This window comes from Pelobates fuscus, chromosome 9, assembly GCF_036172605.1.
Source record: "Pelobates fuscus isolate aPelFus1 chromosome 9, aPelFus1.pri, whole genome shotgun sequence".
In the NCBI taxonomy this organism is placed as follows: domain Eukaryota; kingdom Metazoa; phylum Chordata; class Amphibia; order Anura; family Pelobatidae; genus Pelobates; species Pelobates fuscus.
This window is the reverse complement of record NC_086325.1, coordinates 9150987-9173677: the sequence shown is the minus strand read 5'-3', so window position 1 is coordinate 9173677 and position 22691 is coordinate 9150987. Positions and strand designations below refer to the sequence as shown.

General features: G+C 45.2%; 1 protein-coding gene across 1 annotated transcript in view; it reads left to right on the top strand.

The window, feature by feature from the left end:
* Window positions 1–1584: 1584 nt before the first annotated feature.
* SPTBN4 (spectrin beta, non-erythrocytic 4) overlaps window positions 1585–22691 on the top strand; it is a 142565-nt gene continuing 121458 nt past the window's right edge. The window contains exons 1-5 of the mRNA XM_063431082.1: window positions 1585–1687; window positions 5187–5343; window positions 9040–9191; window positions 22198–22371; window positions 22521–22612. Coding sequence (XP_063287152.1) covers window positions 5196–5343; window positions 9040–9191; window positions 22198–22371; window positions 22521–22612 — 566 coding nt within the window. The 5' untranslated portion in view covers window positions 1585–1687; window positions 5187–5195. The remainder of the gene's footprint in view (window positions 1688–5186; window positions 5344–9039; window positions 9192–22197; window positions 22372–22520; window positions 22613–22691) is intronic.

The window sequence follows — 22691 nt, the reverse complement described above, 5'->3', positions numbered from 1 at the left end:
TGTATCACAGAGCTCCACAGCCGTAACACTCACAGTAATGTGCAGTGTGTGTATCACAGAGCTCCACAGCAATAAAACTCACAGTAATGTGCAGTGTGTGTATCACAGAGCTCCACAGCTGTAACACTCACAGTAATGAGCAGTGTGTGTATCACAGAGCTCCACAGCCGTAACACTCACAGTAATGTGCAGTGTGTGTATCACAGAGCTCCACAGCCGTAACACTCACAGTAATGTGCAGTGTGTGTATCACAGAGCTCCACAGCCGTAACACTCACAGTAATGAGCAGTGTGTGTATCACAGAGCTCCACAGCCGTAACACTCACAGTAATGTGCAGTGTGTGTATCACAGAGCTCCACAGCCGTAACACTCACAGTAATGTGCAGTGTGTGTATCACAGAGCTCCACAGCCATAACACTCACAGTAATGTGCAGTGTGTGTATCACAGAGCTCCACAGCCATAACACTCACAGTAATGTGCAGTGTGTGTATCACAGAGCTCCACAGCCATAACACTCGCAGTAATGTGCAGTGTGTGTATCACAGAGCTCCACAGCTGTATACACTGTGTCTGAGTGTGTGTAGTATAAGTCATGTGTGTATTATATCTGAATGAGCGTGTTTAAACAGTGTGTGCTTACTGTGTCTAAGAGTGTGTTAGTGAGTGTATGTTGTGTGTTTGTTAGTGTGTGTATGCTGTGAGAGTGTGTGTTAGTGTGTGTGTGTGTTAGGGTGTGAATGCTGTGTGTGTGTGTGTGTGTGTGTTAGGGTGTTATGCTGTGTGTGTGTGTGTTAGTGTGTGTGTGTGTTAGGGTGTGTATTCTGTGTGTGTGTTAGGGTGTGTATGCGGTGTGTGCGTTAGTGTGTGTTAGGGTGTGTGTGTTAGGGTGTGTATGCGGTGTGTGCGTTAGTGTGTGTATGCTGTGAAAATGGGGGCTGTTCCCAACCATCACAGCACGACTGCATCAATAGACTATTAGGACACTAGGACCCTGTAGGGAGCACTGAAACTCTTATTATTTATTATTATAATATTATTATTAATTATTATTATTGCTATTATTATTATTATTTATAGAGGACAAGCCCAGGGCTGGTCACAGGATCCAGGGGTGGGTTGATTCCATACACTCAGCGCCCCCTAATGGCACACAGTATGAATTGCAGGCTATGGAGTTCGAGCACCCGAGACATAGCACAGCCAGCACGGCATGTCTGTATTATAACCCGCTGGGGTTTCCGGACTCCGAATTCTCCATTCACCCTCCAGGCTCCCGACGCTCGGTGCTGTGTAACACATACTCTCTGTACAGCGGGCATGCTATAGAGGAAATTCTCCGGTCAGGCAGTGGTTGTGTCTCTAGTGTTTTGAACTCTGCGGCTGTGCCTTTGGACTGTTTCCAGGTGAGCCAGACGCGGTCTCCCTCTTACTGCGCATGCGTATCTCTGCGCACAGGCGCCCTCTACAGGTGAGCGCCGGGATTTTCTCCTTGAGCCCTCGGGAGCCCCCTAGTGGTGAGCGCGGAGTGCGCATGCGCGGCTCTCTGGCTGGCTGGTCCATGGATGCTGGAGATGGGGGTTTGCAGCATTGTCCTCTCCTGCAATAATACTAATAATAACAATAATATTATTACTAATCTGTATTGTTATTATTACTGTTAGCAGCTGTGCGGGGCAGAGCCTGGTAAGGGGGTCACTGAGCTATCTGTATATTGGGAGCAGGATGGGAGGGGGGAGAGGCTGACATTGCCTGGGGGGGATACTGCAATGTATTATATTATATTATATTATTATACACTACTGGCCTTCCTTCCATGGGGGGATACTGCAATGTATTATATTATATTATATTATTATACACTACTGGCCTTCCTTCCATGGGGGGATACTGCAATGTATTATATTATATTATATTATTATACACTACTGGCCTTCCTTCCATGGGGGGATACTGCAATGTATTATATTATATTATTATACACTACTGGCCTTCCTTCCATGGGGGGATACTGCAATGTATTATATTATATTATATTATTATACACTACTGGCCTTCCTTCCATGGGGGGATACTGCAATGTATTATATTATATTATATTATTATACACTACTGGCCTTCCTTCCATGGGGGGATACTGCAATATATTATATTATATTATTATTATTATTATTATACACTACTGGCCTTCCTTCCATGGGGGGATACTGCAATATATTATATTATATTATTATAATACACTACTGGCCTTCCTTCCATGGGGGGGATACTGCAATGTATTATATTAATATTATATACTACTGGCCTTCCTTCCATGGGGGGATACTGCAATATATTATATTATTATTATTATTATTATTATTATACACTACTGGCCTTCCTTCCATGGGGGGATACTGCAATATATTATATTATTATTATACACTACTGGCCTTCCTTCCATGGGGGGATACTGCAATATATTATATTATTATTATTATTATACACTACTGGCCTTCCTTCCATGGGGGGATACTGCAATATATTTTATTATTATTATTATACACTACTGGCCTTCCTTCCATGGGGGGGATACTGCAATATATTTTATTATTATTATACACTACTGGCCTTCCTTCCATGGGAGGATACAGCAAGATATATAAACTCCTCGTGTCCCGCACTCACTGCTCCCGGGCTTGTAATGCCTTGGTGCTAATCCTGGCCATAATATAGAATACCTTGTAGGAAAGCCCTCACAGGACTTGATATGGTTCAAAAATAATGCTTCTTTATTGCAGCAAAAATTTCAAGTAAAAAGTGTCAACGTTTCAGTCCCATCTGGACTTTTATCAAGACCACACAGGCACACCTGTGCAATAATCATGCTGTCTAATCAGCATCTCGATATGCCACACCTGTGCAATAATCATGCTGTCTAATCAGCATCTTAAAATGCCACACCTGTGCAATAATCACGTTGTCTAATCAGCATCTTGATATGCCACACCTGTGCAATAACCATGCTGTCTAATCAGCATATTGATATGCCACACCTGTGCAATAATCATGCTGTCTAATCAGCATCTCGATATGCCACACCTGTGCAATAATCATGCTGTCTAATCAGCATCTCGATATGCCACACCTGTGCAATAATCATGCTGTCTAATCAGCATCTTGATATCCCACACCTGTGCAATAATCACGCTGTCTAATCAGCATCTCGATATGCCACACCTGTGCAATAATCATGCTGTCTAATCAGCTAATCAGCATCTTGATATGCCACACCTGTGCAGTAATCATGCTGTCTAATCAGCATCTCGATATGCCACACGTGGGCAATAATCATGCTGTCTAATCAGCATCTTGATATGCCACACCTGTGCAATAATCATGCTGTCTAATCAGCATCTCAATATCCCACACCTGTGCAATAATCATGCTGTCTAATCAGCTAATCAGCATCTTGATATGCCACACCTGTGCAGTAATCATGCTGTCTAATCAGCATCTCGATATGCCACACCTGTGCAATAATCATGCTGTCTAATCAGCATCTCGATATGCCACACCTGTGCAATAATCATGCTGTCTAATCAGCTAATCAGCATCTTGATATGCCACACCTGTGCAATAATCACGCTGTCTAATCAGCATCTCATATGCCACACCTGTGCAATAATCATGCTGTCTAATCAGGATCTTGATATGCCACACCTGTGCAATAATCATGCTGTCTAATCAGCATCTCGATATGCCACACCTGTGCAATAATCATGCTGTCTAATCAGCATCTCGATATGCCACACCTGTGCAATAATCATGCTGTCTAATCAGCATCTCGATATGCCACACCTGTGCAATAATCATGCTGTCTAATCAGCATCTCTATGCCACACCTGTGCAATAATCACGCTGTCTAATCAGCATCTCGATATGCCACACCTGTGCAGTAATCATGCTGTCTAATCAGCATCTTGATATGCCACACCTGTGAGGTGGATGGATTATCTCGGCAAAGGAGAAGTGCTCACTAACACAGATTTAGACAGATTTGTGAACAATATTTGAGAGAAATAGGCCTTTTGTGTACATAGAAAAAGTCTTAGATCTTGGAGTTCAGCTCATGAAAAATGGGGGCAAAAACAAAAGTGTTGCGTTTATAATTTTGTTCAGTGTATAATATATTCACATTGAATGCTGATAGAGTACTGACCCTGCAGCTCCCATACTGCACCTATAGCTTGTATATAGAGGGTGCTGAAACTATCCTACATGGCTCTCGCAGCAAGCTTTACGTGACCTGCATGGGCTCGTCCCACTAATGCACAGATACCGTCTCACACACAGTCTAAACAGCGAGTACACTGTCACACAGTCTGTCAGGTTACACAGCGAGTACACTGTCACTCAGTCTGTCTGGTTACACAGCGAGTACACTGTCACACAGTCTGTCTGGTTACACAGCGAGTACACTGTCACACAGTCTGTCAGGTTACACAGCGAGTACACTGTCACACAGTCTGTCACGTTACACAGCGAGTACACTGTCACACAGTCTGTCACGTTACACAGCGAGTACACTGTCACTCAGTCTGTCAGGTTACACAGCGAGTATACTGCCACACAGTCTGTCAGGTTACACAGCGAGTACACTGTCACTCAGTCTGTCAGGTTACACAGCAAGTACACTGTCACTCAGTCTGTCAGGTTACACAGCGAGTACACTGTCACACAGTATGTCACGTTACACAGCGAGTACACTGTCACTCTGTCTGGTTACACAGCGAGTACACTGTCACTCTGTCTGGTTACACAGCGAGTACACTGTCACTCAGTCTGTCTGGTTACACAGCGAGTACACTGTCACACAGTCTGTCTGGTTACACAGCGAGTACACTGTCACACAGTCTGTCAGGTTACACAGCGAATACACTGTCACACAGTCTGGTTACACAGCGAGTACACTGTCACACAGTATGTCAGGTTACACAGCGAGTACACTGTCACACACACAGTCTCAGTAATTGTCTGTCTATTTTTCAGGAAGGTATGCTGTGCCTCTGAGGGTTTCCAAATTGATGTCTGGTAGGTGCGACCTACTCCAACCAGACGTAATATGAGTAATTTAATTTAATGCCTGCTGGTTATTACAGGGTGACTTTCTGGGGGTCCACTCTCCCTTCTCACTGTTTTGCAGGTTATTGTGATGGCACATGTTAGCCCTGAACTGGAAAACATGGAGGTTCACACCCCCCCAAATAATAACAACAGGTGGGATCCTACAGAGCACCCGTGGGATGAACCTGTCGCGACAGGAAAACTGTTTGAATGCTCCCGGATAAAAGCTTTGGCAGGTAGATCATCTCATTATAAAGACAGGGGTATGTTGGGCAGATATAGTGATATAGAAAGGGTAGTAGATACCTGGAATAGCCTACCAGTGGGAGCTGTAACAGTGATATAGAAAGGGTAGTAGATACCAGGAATAGCCTCCCAGTGGGAGCAGTAACAGTGATATAGAAAGGGTAGTAGATACCTGGGATAGCCTCCCAGTGGGAGCAGTAACAGTGATATAGAAAGGGTAGTAGATACCTGGGATAGCCTCCCAGTGGGAGCTGTAACAGTGATATAGAAAGGGTAGTAGATACCAGGAATAGCCTCCCAGTGGGAGCTGTAACAGTGATATAGAAAGGGTAGTAGATACCTGGAATAGCCTTCCAGTGGGAGCAGTAACAGTGATATAGAAAGGGTAGTAGATACCTGGAATAGCCTTCCAGTGGGAGGAGTAACAGTGATATAGAAAGGGTAGTAGATACCTGGAATAGCCTTCCAGTGGGTGCAGTAACAGTGATATAGAAAGGGTAGTAGATATCTGGAATAGCCTTCCAGTGGGAGCAGTAACAGTGATATAGAAAGGGTAGTAGATATCTGGAATAGCCTTCCAGTGGGAGCAGTAACAGCGATATAGAAAGGGTAGTAGATACCTGGAATAGCCTTCCAGTGGGAGCAGTAACAGTGATATAGAAAGGGTAGTAGATACCTGGAATAGCCTTCCAGTGGGAGCAGTAACAGTGATATAGAAAGGGTAGTAGATACCTGGAATAGCCTTCCAGTGGGAGCAGTAACAGTGATATAGAAAGGGTAGTAGATACCTGGAATAGCCTTCCAGTGGGAGCAGTAACAGTGATATAGAAACGGTAGTAGATACCTGGGATAGCCTCCCAGTGGGAGCTGTAACAGTGATATAGAAAGGGTAGTAGATACCAGGAATAGCCTCCCAGTGGGAGCTGTAACAGTGATATAGAAAGGGTAGTAGATACCTGGAATAGCCTTCCAGTGGGAGCAGTAACAGTGATATAGAAAGGGTAGTAGATACCTGGAATAGCCTTCCAGTGGGAGCAGTAACAGCGATATAGAAAGGGTAGTAGATACCTGGAATAGCCTTCCAGTGGGAGCAGTAACAGTGATATAGAAAGGGTAGTAGATACCTGGGATAGCCTTCCAGTGGGTGCAGTAACATTGATATAGAAAGGGTAGTAGATACCTGGGATAGCCTCCCAGTGGGTGCAGTAACAGTGATATAGAAAGGGTAGTAGATACCTGGAATAGCCTTCCAGTGGGAGCGGTAACAGTGATATAGAAAGGGTAGTAGATACCTGGAATAGCCTTCCAGTGGGAGCAGTAACAGTGATATAGAAAGGGTAGTAGATACCTGGGATAGCCTCCCAGTGGGAGCAGTAACAGTGATATAGAAAGGGTAGTAGATACCTGGAATAGCCTTCCAGTGGGAGCGGTAACAGTGATATAGAAAGGGTAGTAGATACCTGGAATAGCCTTCCAGTGGGAGCAGTAACAGTGATATAGAAAGGGTAGTAGATACCTGGAATAGCCTTCCAGTGGGAGCAGTAACAGTGATATAGAAAGGGTAGTAGATACCTGGGATAGCCTTCCAGTGGGAGCAGTAACAGTGATATAGAAAGGGTAGTAGATACCTGGGATAGCCTTCCAGTGGGAGCAGTAACAGTGATATAGAAAGGGTAGTAGATACCTGGAATAGCCTTCCAGTGGGAGCGGTAACAGTGATATAGAAAGGGTAGTAGATACCTGGAATAGCCTTCCAGTGGGAGCAGTAACAGTGATATAGAAAGGGTAGTAGATACCTGGAATAGCCTTCCAGTGGGAGCAGTAACAGTGATATAGAAAGGGTAGTAGATACCTGGGATAGCCTCCCAGTGGGAGCTGTAACAGTGATATAGAAAGGGTAGTAGATACCTGGAATAGCCTTCCAGTGGGAGCAGTAACAGTGATATAGAAAGGGTAGTAGATACCTGGAATAGCCTTCCAGTGGGAGCAGTAACAGTGATATAGAAAGGGTAGTAGATACCTGGAATAGCCTTCCAGTGGGAGCAGTAACAGTGATATAGAAAGGGTAGTAGATACCTGGAATAGCCTTCCAGTGGGAGCAGTAACAGTGATATAGAAAGGGTAGTAGATACCTGGGATAGCCTTCCAGTGGGAGCAGTAACAGTGACATAGAAAGGGTAGTAGATACCCGGAATAGCCTTCCAGTGGGAGCGGTGACAGCGATATAGAAAGGGTAGTAGATACCTGGAATAGCCTTCCAGTGGGAGCATTAACAGTGATATAGAAAGGGTAGTAGATACCTGGAATAGCCTTCCAGTGGGAGCAGTAACATTGATATAGAAAGGGTAGTAGATACCAGGAATAGCCTTCCAGTGGGAGCAGTAACAGTGATATAGAAAGGGTAGTAGATACCTGGAATAGCCTTCCAGTGGGAGCAGTAACATTGATATAGAAAGGGTAGTAGATACCTGGAATAGCCTTCCAGTGGGAGCATTAACAGTGATATAGAAAGGGTAGTAGATACCTGGAATAGCCTTCCAGTGGGAGCAGTAACATTGATATAGAAAGGGTAGTAGATACCAGGAATAGCCTTCCAGTGGGAGCAGTAACAGTGATATAGAAAGGGTAGTAGATACCTGGAATAGCCTTCCAGTGGGAGCAGTAACAGCGATATAGAAAGGGTAGTAGATACCTGCAATAGCCTTCCAGTGGGAGCAGTAACAGTGATATAGAAAGGGTAGTAGATACCTGGGATAGCCTCCCAGTGGAAGCAGTAACAGTGATATATAAAGGGTAGTAGATACCTGGAATAGCCTTGCAGTGGGAGCAGTAACAGCGATATAGAAAGGGTAGTAGATACCTGGAATAGCCTCCCAGTGGGAGCAGTAACAGCGATATAGAAAGGGTAGTAGATACCTGCAATAGCCTTCCAGTGGGAGCAGTAACATTGATATAGAAAGGGTAGTAGATACCAGGGATAGCCTCCCAGTGGGAGCAGTAACAGTGATATAGAAAGGGTAGGAGATACCTGGAATAGCCTTCCAGTGGGAGCAGTAACAGTGATATAGAAAGGGTAGTAGATACCTGGAATAGCCTCCCAGTGGGAGCAGTAACAGTGATATAGAAAGGGTAGGAGATACCTGGAATAGCCTTCCAGTGGGAGCAGTAACAGTGATATAGAAAGGGTAGTAGATACCTGGAATAGCCTCCCAGTGGGAGCAGTAACAGTGATATAGAAAGGGTAGTAGATACCTGGAATAGCCTTCCAGTGGGAGCAGTAACAGTGATATAGAAAGGGTAGTAGATACCTGGGATAGCCTCCCAGTGGGAGCAGTAACAGTGATATAGAAAGGGTAGTAGATACCTGGGATAGCCTGGAATAGTGTTTAGTATAGCCTCCATGTAGAATATGTTAATAGTTCAGTAAAGGGAGTGAAGCAGGAAAGACCATAGAGACTGTCACATGGAAACACTGTCTGACACAATGTATATGGCTGAAGGATCCTGTTATATACTAAAGGTAGGGATGTACTAAACTTTAAGAACAAAACAATTTCATTTCCAAAATAGATGACAGGATTATGATGTTAGAATCTAGTTTAAGGTGTCGGGTGTCCTTTAAGAAGATAATATGAAATGTGGGGTGTGCTCCCAGCCTCTGACTTCATCCTTCGCTTTTTGTTTAGATGAACGAGACGCAGTCCAAAAAAAGACCTTCACGAAGTGGATGAATTCTCACCTGTCCAAGGTGCCGTGCCGGGTCACTGACCTCTACAATGACCTTCGAGATGGGTACATCGTCACCAAACTGCTAGAAGTGCTCTCGGGAGAGCAGCTGGTGAGATCACATACAATGCCTTGGCAAAATGTATGTATTTCAAACTGTAATGTTATTAACCACCGTAGGATAAACTTCTATTAATACTCACACTAATTCGTGAAGAACCAGCTGTACCATAATAGATCGCTTGCTTGAGGAAAGTGCTGGGTGTGCCTAGAGTCACTGTGGGGTTTGCCCTCCCTTCCTGGAGCACCCAGTGGGAATACTCCCTAATTCAACGTGTGCATTACTCAAATTATGTCCAAAACCAACGAAAAGGAACAGGGCAGCAACCAGCCCAGGGTAAGGTGGGGTAATAGCTGCTTGATCCAAGGAGACATCTGACTGCCATTCTGGGGTCAAGAAGGAATTTTGTTTCCTAGTTTGTTGCAAAATTGGAAGCGCTTCAGACTGGGTTTTTTGCCTTCTTTTGGATCAACAGCAAAAGCATATGTGAGGAAGGCTGAACATGATGGACGCATATCTCTTTTCAGCTATGTAACTATGTAACTATGTAACCTAAATCGTGGACATCCGTCTATCTCCACAAATATAAAACTACTTACAGAAATAAAAATGGGCATTGTGCTGAGAATTCAAGGACAAGTTCAAATTTAAGGCCAGAGTAGACAGCATGAAAGCATACCTGGCTTACAGGGACACTCCAGTTCCCTAGAGCACTTAAGCTTGCTCACAAAAAATACAGATTTGAATAGAAATTGTCACTTTTCTAAAATACCTTGTTACTCCCCCCCTTCTCATTGAGCTGCATTGGGAAGCCTGTGATTGGACAGAAGCAAAAAGTGTGGGTGGGGTTAGAAGGGGAGGGCTTACAAAGGCAGCAGACAATAGATTTGTTTTAGATATATAAAACAAAATGCAATAAACAAAATGCAGCACTAAATTCATAAATGTTTTCATTTGGGGTATATCTATTAAACAGTGATTTATAAAAAAAATACTTGTTTCTCAATTTTGCAGTGGAATGCCAAGTTAAAGAATTTTCCCAGTTTGGATATTTTGAACATAAATTTAAAATTCACTTCTAATTCCCACTATAGTGAATAACCCTGTATAATTCAACACTACATGTGAAGCAGAGGGTAAAATACCACCTTAAATAAACCAAAAGACACGATGAGGTAATATACAGTCTTTGGTGAAACCCTGAGGGCATAGTCTTCACCTGTTTAATATCTGTATTCATTTATGGGGGTTTAGGGGTTTTACACTAAATCTAATCCCCACTTCCATCTCAAATATCTTCTGTGACAGACCCCTTTCTGGTGTAACAGATACCATCTCGGAGAATTGCCGTTGCATATGGATTATTGTGGATTTCGGGTACTTGTGGATCCGTACGGTATACATCGCCACGTGGAGAGAACAATGGGTCGCGGCCATTTTGACCGCGTGGACTAATGACCGAACTTTCCACACGACGAATTCCGACCTTACCAACGACGTACGCCCATGCTAGTCGACGGATCCAAAGTACCGAACTAAAGACACCCGGTCCAACAGAGAGTTTTCGTTTATCTTGTATAGTTTTTGAGTAATTGGTGCAAACGTGTATCTGGCGAACGGCCCAACCGATCTAGGGGATTTTCACGTATATTGTTCCCCTAGATCTCCGTTCCCTAATACACGTAGCACAATGTATTTTCGTTGCATATTGTGTGTGTTATATAAACTTGTAATAATGGTATAATATTCTGCTCGGTACAGTGGGAGTGACTCCCACTGTAAATGTATTATCTCCTCCGGATACGGGGAGGAGTTGTTGTACGGCATAAAAGCCCGAGTTACCGAATAAACATTATTCCTACTTTGACCCTCAACACAGAGTCTCGTCTCGTGCTTGGAGGGGATGACTATTACTTGGATATCGTAATTATGGGGAACCTGTTATGCTGTAGCTAACTTCGTGCTTGGGGGAAAGGACACCTTCTCAGCGGCGTAAACCCCTACTACACCGGGGTGCCGCTACAATTGGTGGCAGCGGTGGGATCGTTCTTTCACCCCAGAAGGACAGCTACCGAGAGCAATCAGGATGGAGGCCTACTACGGAAGGTTGAAACGATCTACCCTAAAAGACTTGTTGGAGAGCCGTGGTCGTTCGGCTAGCAACAAAAAGAAAAGAGACATTTTGGCAGAGTTGGTCGCATTGGACTTAGCTGAACAGAATGACGGACTGGATGTCGAACCAAACCCAGAACCGGAGATCGCTTTGGTCCGAACGCCAGCAGATGAACAATTCGACCACGAGGTGAGGGTAAGGCTGGCTCACTACGGACCAAACCCCTCACCTAGGATTGTAACCCAAGTCATTGCGGCAGTCGATGCCAACCGGCGCCAGACTTCCACAGGCACCAGTCCAATTGCGGGGACTTTCCAAACTCCCGAGGAAAAGAGGAAAGTACACTTTGCCGCTTTTAAAAATTTTGTGGAAGCAGAGGGGGAGATTGACCAATACCTAGCGGACTTTGAACGTCAATGTGCCCTGCATAAAGTACCCTCCGAGGAGTGGGTCAAAATTTTGTCTGGCAAATTATCCGGACGAGCCAGCGATGCTTTCCGGGCGATCCCGGACCATGAGGTGGGAAGCTACCGATTGGTAAAAGAAGCTCTATTGTCCCGATATGCGGTAACCCCCGAAGCATATCGGAGACGCTTCCGGGAATCCCGAAAGCAAACCGGTGACTCCTACACCGAATGGGCCTGCCGATTACAACGCACGGCTGGCCACTGGATGGATGGGTGCCAAGCTACCACCGCGGAGGAGGTTTTACAGTTGTTTTTGTTGGAACATTTTTTTGAAAAGGTGGACAAGGAGCTCAGAGAGTGGATTCGGGATAGGAGACCACTTACCCTACCCGAAGCCGCCCGGTTGGCCGACGAGTATGCAGACGCCCGCAAACCCGATCTCTCGGTCCAAAAGACAGCTGCCCGAGTAGAAAGCCGCCCTGTCGGCCCTACTCCAACCACCCCCACTATCCAACCTAGCTACAACACTCCCTCCCGCTTCACCCAGTCAAGTGTCCCGGACCGCCGGCGGTGCCATAGGTGTCAGCAAGTGGGTCACCTGAGGGACAAATGCCCACTTGATCCCGCTCGACAAACGTCCTGGAGGAAGCCTGCTGAAGGGAACCCCCGACCTTTTACCTCAGGGGCCCATTGCATTGAAGCCCAACCCCTGGGGGAAGAGCAATGGGAGATTTTACACGAGGCCAATCCCCTATATGCGGCTGCTGTAGACAACCGGCAGCATCACCGACAAACAGTCCGAGTGAATGGACAAGTTGTCAGTGGGTTACGAGACACTGGGGCCACCTTAACCTTGATTCAACACGACCTGGTCCCAGAAAAAGAACATACTGGCCAAACGGTGGCCGTTAGAGTGGCCGGGGGTGCAGTACATCGCCTCCCCACGGCCCGAGTGCATTTGGATTGGGGGGTGGGAGCTGGCCAAGTGAATGTGGGCCTGATGAAAGGGCTACCCGCGGAAGTACTTTTGGGAAATGACTTAGCCCCGCTGTTGTCCGCTTTTGCTCCTCAAGGCCCTGCTGGAGCCTGCCCTGTCACCACCCGGGCTCAGGCTCGTGCTATTGGAATCGGCCCGCCAGTCGCGGAGACCCAGGTAAGATCTGACCCTCCGACTGTGACCTTGGGACAGACCCCCTTAGACTGGGATACCCCTGAGACTTTTGGGAGGGAGACGCGGGAAGACGTCACTCTCCGGAAATATAGGGATAAGGCAGAGAAAGGGGAACCGGGGACAGATGGGGAAAGCTACGAGTGGGTGGGGGATAGACTGTATAGGATCCCCCAGGAGCCCGCAGCAGGTAAAAACCCCGTCCCACAGAAGCAACTAGTGCTACCGAAAAAATACAGGCGAGAGATCATGAGGATCGCTCACGATATACCCTTAGCTGGCCATTCAGGAGTACGTCGCACGGCCCATAGGATTACCCAGAATTTCTTCTGGCCAGGGTTTAACCGGGACGTGCGACAATATTGCAGAACCTGTGACACTTGCCAACGGGTGGGTAAGAGGGGAGATCGCCCGAAGGCCAAATTAATGTCGATGCCGATCATTGGGGAACCCTTCTATAGGGTCGCCGTCGACATTGTAGGCCCCCTAGCGCGACATAGCCCGTCCGGTAAGAAGTACATTCTTACCGTGGTGGACTATGGGACCCGGTACCCCGAGGCGGTACCCCTGCCGAATATTGAAGCGGAGACGGTAGCCGATGCCTTGGTTAAGATATTCACTCGGGTGGGGTTCCCTAAAGAAATCCTATCCGACCAGGGAACCCAGTTCACTGCCGTACTCACACAGCAGTTATGGAAAGTGTGCCACATTAAACCCCTGCTCAGTTCCCCGTACCATCCCCAAACTAACGGTCTCTGTGAGCGCTTTAATGGGACTCTCAAACAAATGTTGAGGACCTTTACGGACGGTTGCAGAGACTGGGAGAGATTCTTACCCCACCTGTTATTTGCCTATAGGGAGGTCCCCCAAGAATCTACGGGTTTTTCTCCCTTTGAGTTATTGTATGGGAGGAGGGTGCGAGGACCCCTCGATCTCATTCGGGACCACTGGGAAGGGGAAACCGAACAGGCAGGGACACCTATTGTGCCATATGTCCTGGAGCTCCGGGACCGCATGGAGCAACTCTCCCTATTGGTAAGGGAGAATCTCCAGGCGGCCCAGGGGCGACAGAAACGATGGTACGATAGGGGTGCCCGGCAACGACTGTTCCATATAGGGCAGAAGGTATTGGTGCTAAAACCGGTGAAGGACAACAAACTGCAGGCTGCGTGGCAGGGTCCTTACAAGGTTTTAGCCCAACTCTGTGATACCACCTACCTTATTGCCAGCTGTGCAGATGAAAGGATCCAACGCTCCTTTCATGTGAACATGTTGAAAGAGTACCAAGAGCGACAGGAAGATGTTAACGCTGTTTGTGCCCCAGCTACTGATGACCCCGAAAATTTACCCCTACCTGACCTGCTGGAAAAGGAGACTCACCCCGACCCAGTTAGCCTAGTGAAGCTGGGAGAACGACTGAACCCTACGGAGCTAGAGCAGGCTAGACAGCTCCTATGGGAGAAGCAGAGTACCTTCTCCCAGGAGCCAGGATACACAACCCTGGCCATACACAAAGTAGAGACCCCAGGGCAGGCCCCCCTCCGACAACCCCCGTACCGTATTCCGGAAGCCGTCCGGGACGGAATGCTGAAGGAAATACGGGAAATGACACAGCTGGGGGTCATTGAGCCATCCGACAGTCCCTGGGCCTCTCCCGTAGTCTTAGTCCCCAAGAAAGACGGAACCACTCGGTTCTGCGTCGACTACAGGCGGCTAAATGAAAAGACTACCACTGACGCTTACCCCATGCCTCGGGTAGACGAATTATTAGATCGCATAGCCAGGGGTAACTACCTCTCTACCATAGACCTCTGCAAGGGTTATTGGCAGATCCCCCTGGCCGAGGATGCCGTCCCCAAGTCGGCCTTTGTCACCCCGTTTGGCTTATACCAATTTAAGGTCATGCCATTCGGGATGAAAAATGCCCCGGCTACGTTCCAGCGAATGGTGGATCGGCTCCTCGATGGCTTCCAGGAGTTTGCGTGTGCATACCTGGATGACATTGCGATCTACAGTGAGTCTTGGGAAGAACATTTAGTCCACGTAGGGGTAGTCCTAGATAAGATTCGGGCCGCGGGCCTGACACTAAAACCCGAGAAATGCCATCTAGGAATGGCCGAGGTCCAATACCTGGGACATCGGGTGGGGTGTGGAAACCAGAGACCGGAGCCTGCCAAGGTTGAGGCAGTAGCAAACTGGCCCACACCGAATACCAAGACCCAGGTATTGGCCTTCTTAGGGACCGCCGGGTACTATAGACGCTTTGTCCCTGATTATAGCACGGTAGCCAAACCTTTGACTGACTTGACCAAAAAGAATTTACCCAGACAGGTCCTGTGGTCTCCCGCTTGCGAAGCCGCATTTCAATCTCTCAAACATGCTCTTGTTAATGCTCCTGTCTTGGCTGCCCCAGTACCTAACAAACGTTTCCTTGTACATACAGACGCTTCCATGTATGGACTGGGGGCTGTGCTGAGCCAAATCGGGGAAGATGGAAAAGAGCATCCGGTCGCATACCTCAGCCGAAAGCTGTTACCGAGGGAAGTGAGTTATGCGGCCGTAGAGAAAGAGTGCCTGGCCCTGGTATGGGCATTGAAAAAACTAACACCTTATTTGTATGGACAGGAATTCTCTTTGGTAACAGATCACAATCCATTGGTATGGCTTAACCGGGTCGCAGGAGACAACGGCAGATTGCTAAGATGGAGCTTGGCCCTGCAAACGTACAATTTCACCATCAGCTATCGACCCGGTAAGCTAAATGGCAACGCCGATGGGTTGTCTCGACAACTGGACAATTCTCCGGACAAATGAATTCCGGTCATCCCTAAGTTAATCCGAAAGGATCAATCCAGGTCTGCCGGAGTGTACCACTAGGAGGGAGCCGTGTGACAGACCCCTTTCTGGTGTAACAGATACCATCTCGGAGAATTGCCGTTGCATATGGATTATTGTGGATTTCGGGTACTTGTGGATCCGTACGGTATACATCGCCACGTGGAGAGAACAATGGGTCGCGGCCATTTTGACCGCGTGGACTAATGACCGAACTTTCCACACGACGAATTCCGACCTTACCAACGACGTACGCCCATGCTAGTCGACGGATCCAAAGTACCGAACTAAAGACACCCGGTCCAACAGAGAGTTTTCGTTTATCTTGTATAGTTTTTGAGTAATTGGTGCAAACGTGTATCTGGCGAACGGCCCAACCGATCTAGGGGATTTTCACGTATATTGTTCCCCTAGATCTCCGTTCCCTAATACACGTAGCACAATGTATTTTCGTTGCATATTGTGTGTGTTATATAAACTTGTAATAATGGTATAATATTCTGCTCGGTACAGTGGGAGTGACTCCCACTGTAAATGTATTATCTCCTCCGGATACGGGGAGGAGTTGTTGTACGGCATAAAAGCCCGAGTTACCGAATAAACATTATTCCTACTTTGACCCTCAACACAGAGTCTCGTCTCGTGCTTGGAGGGGATGACTATTACTTGGATATCGTAATTATGGGGAACCTGTTATGCTGTAGCTAACTTCGTGCTTGGGGGAAAGGACACCTTCTCAGCGGCGTAAACCCCTACTACACCGGGGTGCCGCTACATCTTCCATCAGACATTTTACAGAAAAGGCGTTATTGGCCTCTTGTCTTCACAGCGCGCCAACGCAAGGGGCAGCACGTTACCTCTATCTCTTGCTACACTTGGACATTGATGGTGAAAATGCAGGGAATCCGATGGAATTTGCATTTGCATTAAAGCAGGGTCTTCAGCTACATATTGTTTCTGTAAAATATTGTAATTGTCTGACATATTATTAAATTTCCCCCTTTATGATAATGTAAAGCGCTGTGGTATATGTTGGCGCTATGTAAGTGCCAATAATAAAAGAAGGGGGGGGTACATTTTGCTGCACACTGTCAGACCCAGTTATTAGAGCTCAGTTTCGGCTCTTTACTTTTAAGTGAAAGACAATTTATGTGTCCGGCAAAGTGTTCACTATTTTGTTTTTCGATGTTTCTTTGTGTTTTATATTACACATGGTGGAGAAGGCCAACATAACTTATTAAATAGACTTATCTGAAGAGAAATAGATTTTTTATGCAGATTGGTGTACCTGTCTTATCCAATGTAAGTAATATTGTACGTGCTAATCACTATTATGGAGTTAAAGGGACACTATAGACATCAAAACAACTTTAGCATAATGAAGCAGTTTGGGTGTATAGATCGTGCCTCTGAAGTTTCACTGCTCAATTCTCTGCCTTTTAGGAGTTAAAGGGACATTGTAGGCACACAGACCACTTCAGCTCATTTTTTATTGGGTTCCTGTATTATTTTCATGTATTTTGGGGATATTGTAAAATATACATGTTAGTTTCTGTGTTAGAGAGATAATTGAATTATCCTAATTTGGGCTTAATTATCTCCCAAACACAGAGGCTCTTGGGAAGAAACCCTTGTGTTCTTGATATGAAAACCCTATGCTAGGGGTCAGTGTATAAAAGCCGTGTGTGGCAGAATAAACTTCAGTTTTACTCCCAGAACTGTGTGTCGTCCAGTTGCTGGGGAGGAGGTGGGCTATTTACTTGGCAATTTCTTGTTCCTAATTTCTACCCTTGGGGATCCAGCAGAGGAAAGTACTGGACAGGACTAGGGCTCTGCTACAATCCCTTCAGCCCCGCAGGAGGGGGCGCGAGGGAGGGGGGCACCTTTTAAACCTATACTGCCAGGAAAACGGCTTTGATTTCCTAGCACTATTGAATCCCTTTAACCCCTTAACGCCGTTACGGCGTTCTATGCCGTCGCGGCTTTAAAGGGCTTTAAAGCCGTTGCGGCGGCATAGAACGCCGTAACGGCTGAAGCCCCCAGGAGGTAAGCTATACTTACCTCCGCCGCGATCCTCTTCTGGGGATCTGCCTGAGAGCCCAGGCAGCCCCCCTCCGGCAAATGAGGCCCCCGGGGGCCATGTGATCGCTCTCAAAGAGCGATCACATGGCCCCCTATAGCTGGCTATGGATCTGCCAGCAGGGGGACTGTCTAAAATATTAGAGAGTCCCCCTGCTGGTAGGTAGTGTAAAAAAAAAATTAAATACACATGTTAAAATAAAATACAAGTATTTATATATATATAATATATGTATTTATATTATATATATAATATATATACATATTATATATATGTAACGTCATACGTAATGTATTTTAATATTAATATTAGTATATATATTAGTATTAAAATACACTTAGAATGACGTTACATATATAATATGTATATATATATTATATATATAATAGATCTACATATATATATTATATATATATACGTATAATTACAATAATAAATAAATAAAATAATAAAATAAATAAATAAAATATTGAAACAAAATTTAAAATAAATTATATATTCATATGTAATTTCATTCTAACTGTATTTTGTTATTAATATATATATATTGGAAACAGAATACACTTAGAATGACATTCTATATATATATCTATCTATATATAAAATACAAATAACCGCAAATATATATAGATAGATAAATACATATAATTACATGAAAGATTACATTAGTATACACGTAGAATTTAAATACCTATAAATGCATATATATTAAAATTCTACGTGTATATTTAAGTAATTTTTTAACATAATTATGTCATTTAATTAATTAAAATTTGATTGACATGCCTGACAACACAGGGAGAAAGTGCAGAGAATTTAATTCGCAAGCACTATATTTGACCCTGTAACTCTCCAAGACACCATAAAACCTGTATATAGGGGGTACTGTTTTACTCGGGAGACTTCGCTGAACTCAAATATTAGTGTTTCAAACTGGTAAATTGTATTACAACGATGATATTTTAAGTAAAAGTGACGTTTTTTGCATTTTTTACAAACAAACGGCACTTTTATGGACTATATTATTGTTGTAATATGTTTTACTGTTTTAAAACACTAATATTTGTGTTTAGTGAAGTCTCCCAAGAATAACAGTACCCCCCATGTACAGGTTTTATGGTGTTTTGGAAAGTTAGAGAGTCAAATATAAGGCTCGTATTTCATTTTTTTGACATTGAAATTTGCCAGATTGGTTATGTTGCCTTTGAGACCGTATGGTAGCCCAGGAATAAGAATTACCCCCATGATGGCATACCATTTGCAAAAGTAGACAACCCAAGGTATTGCAAATGGGGTATGTCCAGTCATTTTTAGTAGCCACTTAGTCACAAACACTGGCCAAATATTAGTTTTTTGCTTTTTTCACACAGAAACAAATATGAACGCTAACTTTGGCCAGTGTTTGTGACTAAGTGGCTACTAAAAAAGACTAAACATACCCCATGTTCAATACCTTGGGTTGTCTACTTTTTCAAATGGTATGCCATTATGGGGGTAATTCTCATTCCTGGGCTACCACACCGTCTCAAAGGTAACATTACTAATCTGGCAAATTTCAATTTGAAAATGGAACGTTCTATATTTGACCCTGTAACTTTCCAAAACACCATAAAACCTGTTAATGGGGGGTACTGTTGTACTCGTGAGACATCGCTGATTACAAATATGTGCATTTTGTTGCAGTAAAACCTAACAGTATTATGACATTTACAGCTAAAATGTGAGGCGGAACTACAAATTAAAAAAAAAAAATCAAATTTCTCACAGTTTTTTTTAATTTTATTCATAATAAATTGTTTCATATATAAATATTTTATATGAAATGAAAGCCCTGTTTCTCCTGAACAAAATGATATATAATAAGTGTGGGTGCATTTAATATGAAAGAGGTGAATTACGGTTGAACAGACATATAGCGCAAATTCCAGTTTTTGTTTACGTTTTGTTTTGATCAGAACGTGCACTATTGACTCCGTCCTGAAGGGGTTAAATCACTTTGTTTATATTTATGCAGCGCTAGCCAAACAGAATTTGCAGTTAAGGAAGTTGAAACATTAGATGACACTTTACAGGAAGTGTTTAGGAAGACTATGTACCGTATTTTTCGCTCCATAAGACGCACTTTTTTTCCCCTCAAAAGTGAGGGGAAATGTCTGTGCGTCTTATGGAGCGAATATGAAGCTTTACTTACCTGTCTTGCAGCGTTGGCCGGCAGCACAGGGCGCACCGCGGTAGTGGAACTTAAATTTCAGGTTCCGGTTTCCGGCGGGACTGAAAGGAAGTGTGCACAAGCTGAGTGCGCACTTCCTTTCAGTCCCGCCGGAAACCGGAACATGAAATTCAAGTTCCACTACCGCGGTGCGCCCTGTGCTGCCGGCCAACGCTACAAGACAGGTAAGTAATTATGGGACAAGGGGAGGGGGACAGTATGGGAGAGAAGAATGCTAATGCATTTTCATTTGTAATAAAAACTTATTTAATATTTTATTAACTTTGAAAATGTGTAGTAAATGGTTGATGGGGTTATGGTATATTAAAGGAATAGTCTAAATCTAATGGTATATTAAGGAGATACCAAATATTTAATGCATTGTAAAGTAGTGAAAGGGCTAAAAATCAAAACAAATATCAGTAATTGTTCAAAAAAACACACAAAAAAAACAAACAATGGATTACTGCTTTTTGGTGTGACCACTGACTAAAATTGAAATTATCTTACACCGTCAATACAATATGACATTTGCATAGTTGTAATATCAATATCTGGGCACATCTGGAGGCTTCTTATGAAGGCAGATTTATCTATGGGGAGGGGGGGGATGAAGTCTATGGGGAGGGGGGGATGAAGTCTATGGGGAGGGGGGGGATGAAGTCTATGGGGAGGGGGGGGATGAAGTCTATGGGGAGGGGGGAGATGAAGTCTATGGGGAGGGGGGAGATGAAGTCTATGGGGAGGGGGGAGATGAAGTCTATGGGGAGGGAGGGAGATGAGATGAAGTCTATGGGGAGGGGGGGAGATGAAGTCTATGGGGAGGGGGGGAGATGAAGTCTATGGGGAGGGGGGGAGATGAAGTCTATGGGGAGGGGGGGAGATGAAGTCTATGGGGAGGGGGGGAGATGAAGTCTATGGGGAGGGGGGGGAGATGAAGTCTATGGGGAGGGGGGGGAGATGAAGTCTATGGGGAGGGGGGGAGATGAAGTCTATGGGGGGGGGGAGATGAAGTCTATGGGGGGGGGGAGATGAAGTCTATGGGGGGGGAGATGAAGTCTATGGGGAGGGGGGGAGATGAAGTCTATGGGGAGGGGGGGAGATGAAGTCTATGGGGGGGGAGATGAAGTCTATGGGGAGGGGGGGAGATGAAGTCTATGGGGAGGGGGGGAGATGAAGTCTATGGGGAGGGGGGGAGATGAAGTCTATGGGGAGGGGGGGAGATGAAGTCTATGGGGAGGGGGGGGAGATGAAGTCTATGGGGAGGGGGGGGAGATGAAGTCTATGGGGAGGGGGGGGAGATGAAGTCTATGGGGAGGGGGGGGAGATGAAGTCTATGGGGGGGAGATGAAGTCTATGGGGAGGGGGTGGAAGAAGTCTATGGGGAGGGGGTGGATGAAGTCTATGGGGAGGGGGTGGATGAAGTCTATGGGGAGGGGGTGAGTGAAGACTATGGGAGAGAGGAGAAGACTATGGGAGGGGGGGACACTATGGGACAGGGGAGAAAAAAAATATTCTGTACAAACTGTCCCATAGTAAGAAACACTATGGGACAGTTTGTTCAGAATATTTTTTTTCTGGGTTTCTTCCTCTAAAAACTAGGTGCGTCTTACGGTGAGGTGTGTCTTATGGAGCGAAAAATACGGTCAGTCACATGCAGGGAGGTATGACTTGAGCTGCATAAGCAAACTGATTTAACTCCCAAATGGCAGAGAATGGAGCAGTTAGACTGCAGGAGAATACTCTATATACTAAAACCACTTCATTAAGATAAAGTTGTAACTTTTAAAACTTACTCAGCCCATTAGGGTTTAAATAAATGATAATTTGATTGCTGATGGGGTTTGGCCTGGTGATAGTACATTACTTTTTACCACTAGGTGTCAGTATTGTAATATCATGTTTGAGTACAGGCTGCTGAATGCAGTCTGAGTCTGGGATGGGATATATTAGTTATCATTTGGAAGAAGATTTGCATAATAGGGTGTTTGAGTTATTTTACCCAGACCCTAGTTTATTAAATCTTTATGTCAATAAATACCCATATAACCTGAAGTGTGTGTATATTGCTGTGTGTACATGGTGACTGGTAGCTGTGTGTATATTGCATGTTCTAGCTGTGTGTACATGGTGACTGGTAGCTGTGTGTATATCGCATGTTCTAGCTGTGTGTACATGGTGACTGGAAGCTGTGTGTATATCGCATGTTCTAGCTGTGCGTGTCACATGTTTACTCTGTTTCCAGCCTAAACCAACGCGTGGCCGAATGAGGATTCATTCTCTGGAGAACGTGGATAAGGCTTTGCAGTTCCTCAAGGAACAGAGAGTTCACCTGGAAAATGTGGGGTCCCACGATATCGTGGATGGGAATCACCGTCTCACGCTCGGCCTGATCTGGACTATAATCCTCCGCTTCCAGGTCTGTCTGTCTGTGTCTATATTTGAAGACTCGTTGTGTGTTTTACAGAACCATTCTGACTGCTAATAATGTCCAGATATGTTTTCTGGAAAGTCTTCAAAGCCCCATTCATTCAGGAGATCTTTAACCCACTCCACCCCCTACTCTAGATCCAGGTTATAAAGATAGAATCCGAGGACAATCGTGAGACCAGGTCAGCGAAAGATGCCCTTCTCTTGTGGTGCCAGATGAAGACAGCGGGGTAAGTTCCAACGTATCTAGGGCATCACAAGGGACCTTATTGGGTCCTTTGATTTCCATCACTGAACATTTCTATAATC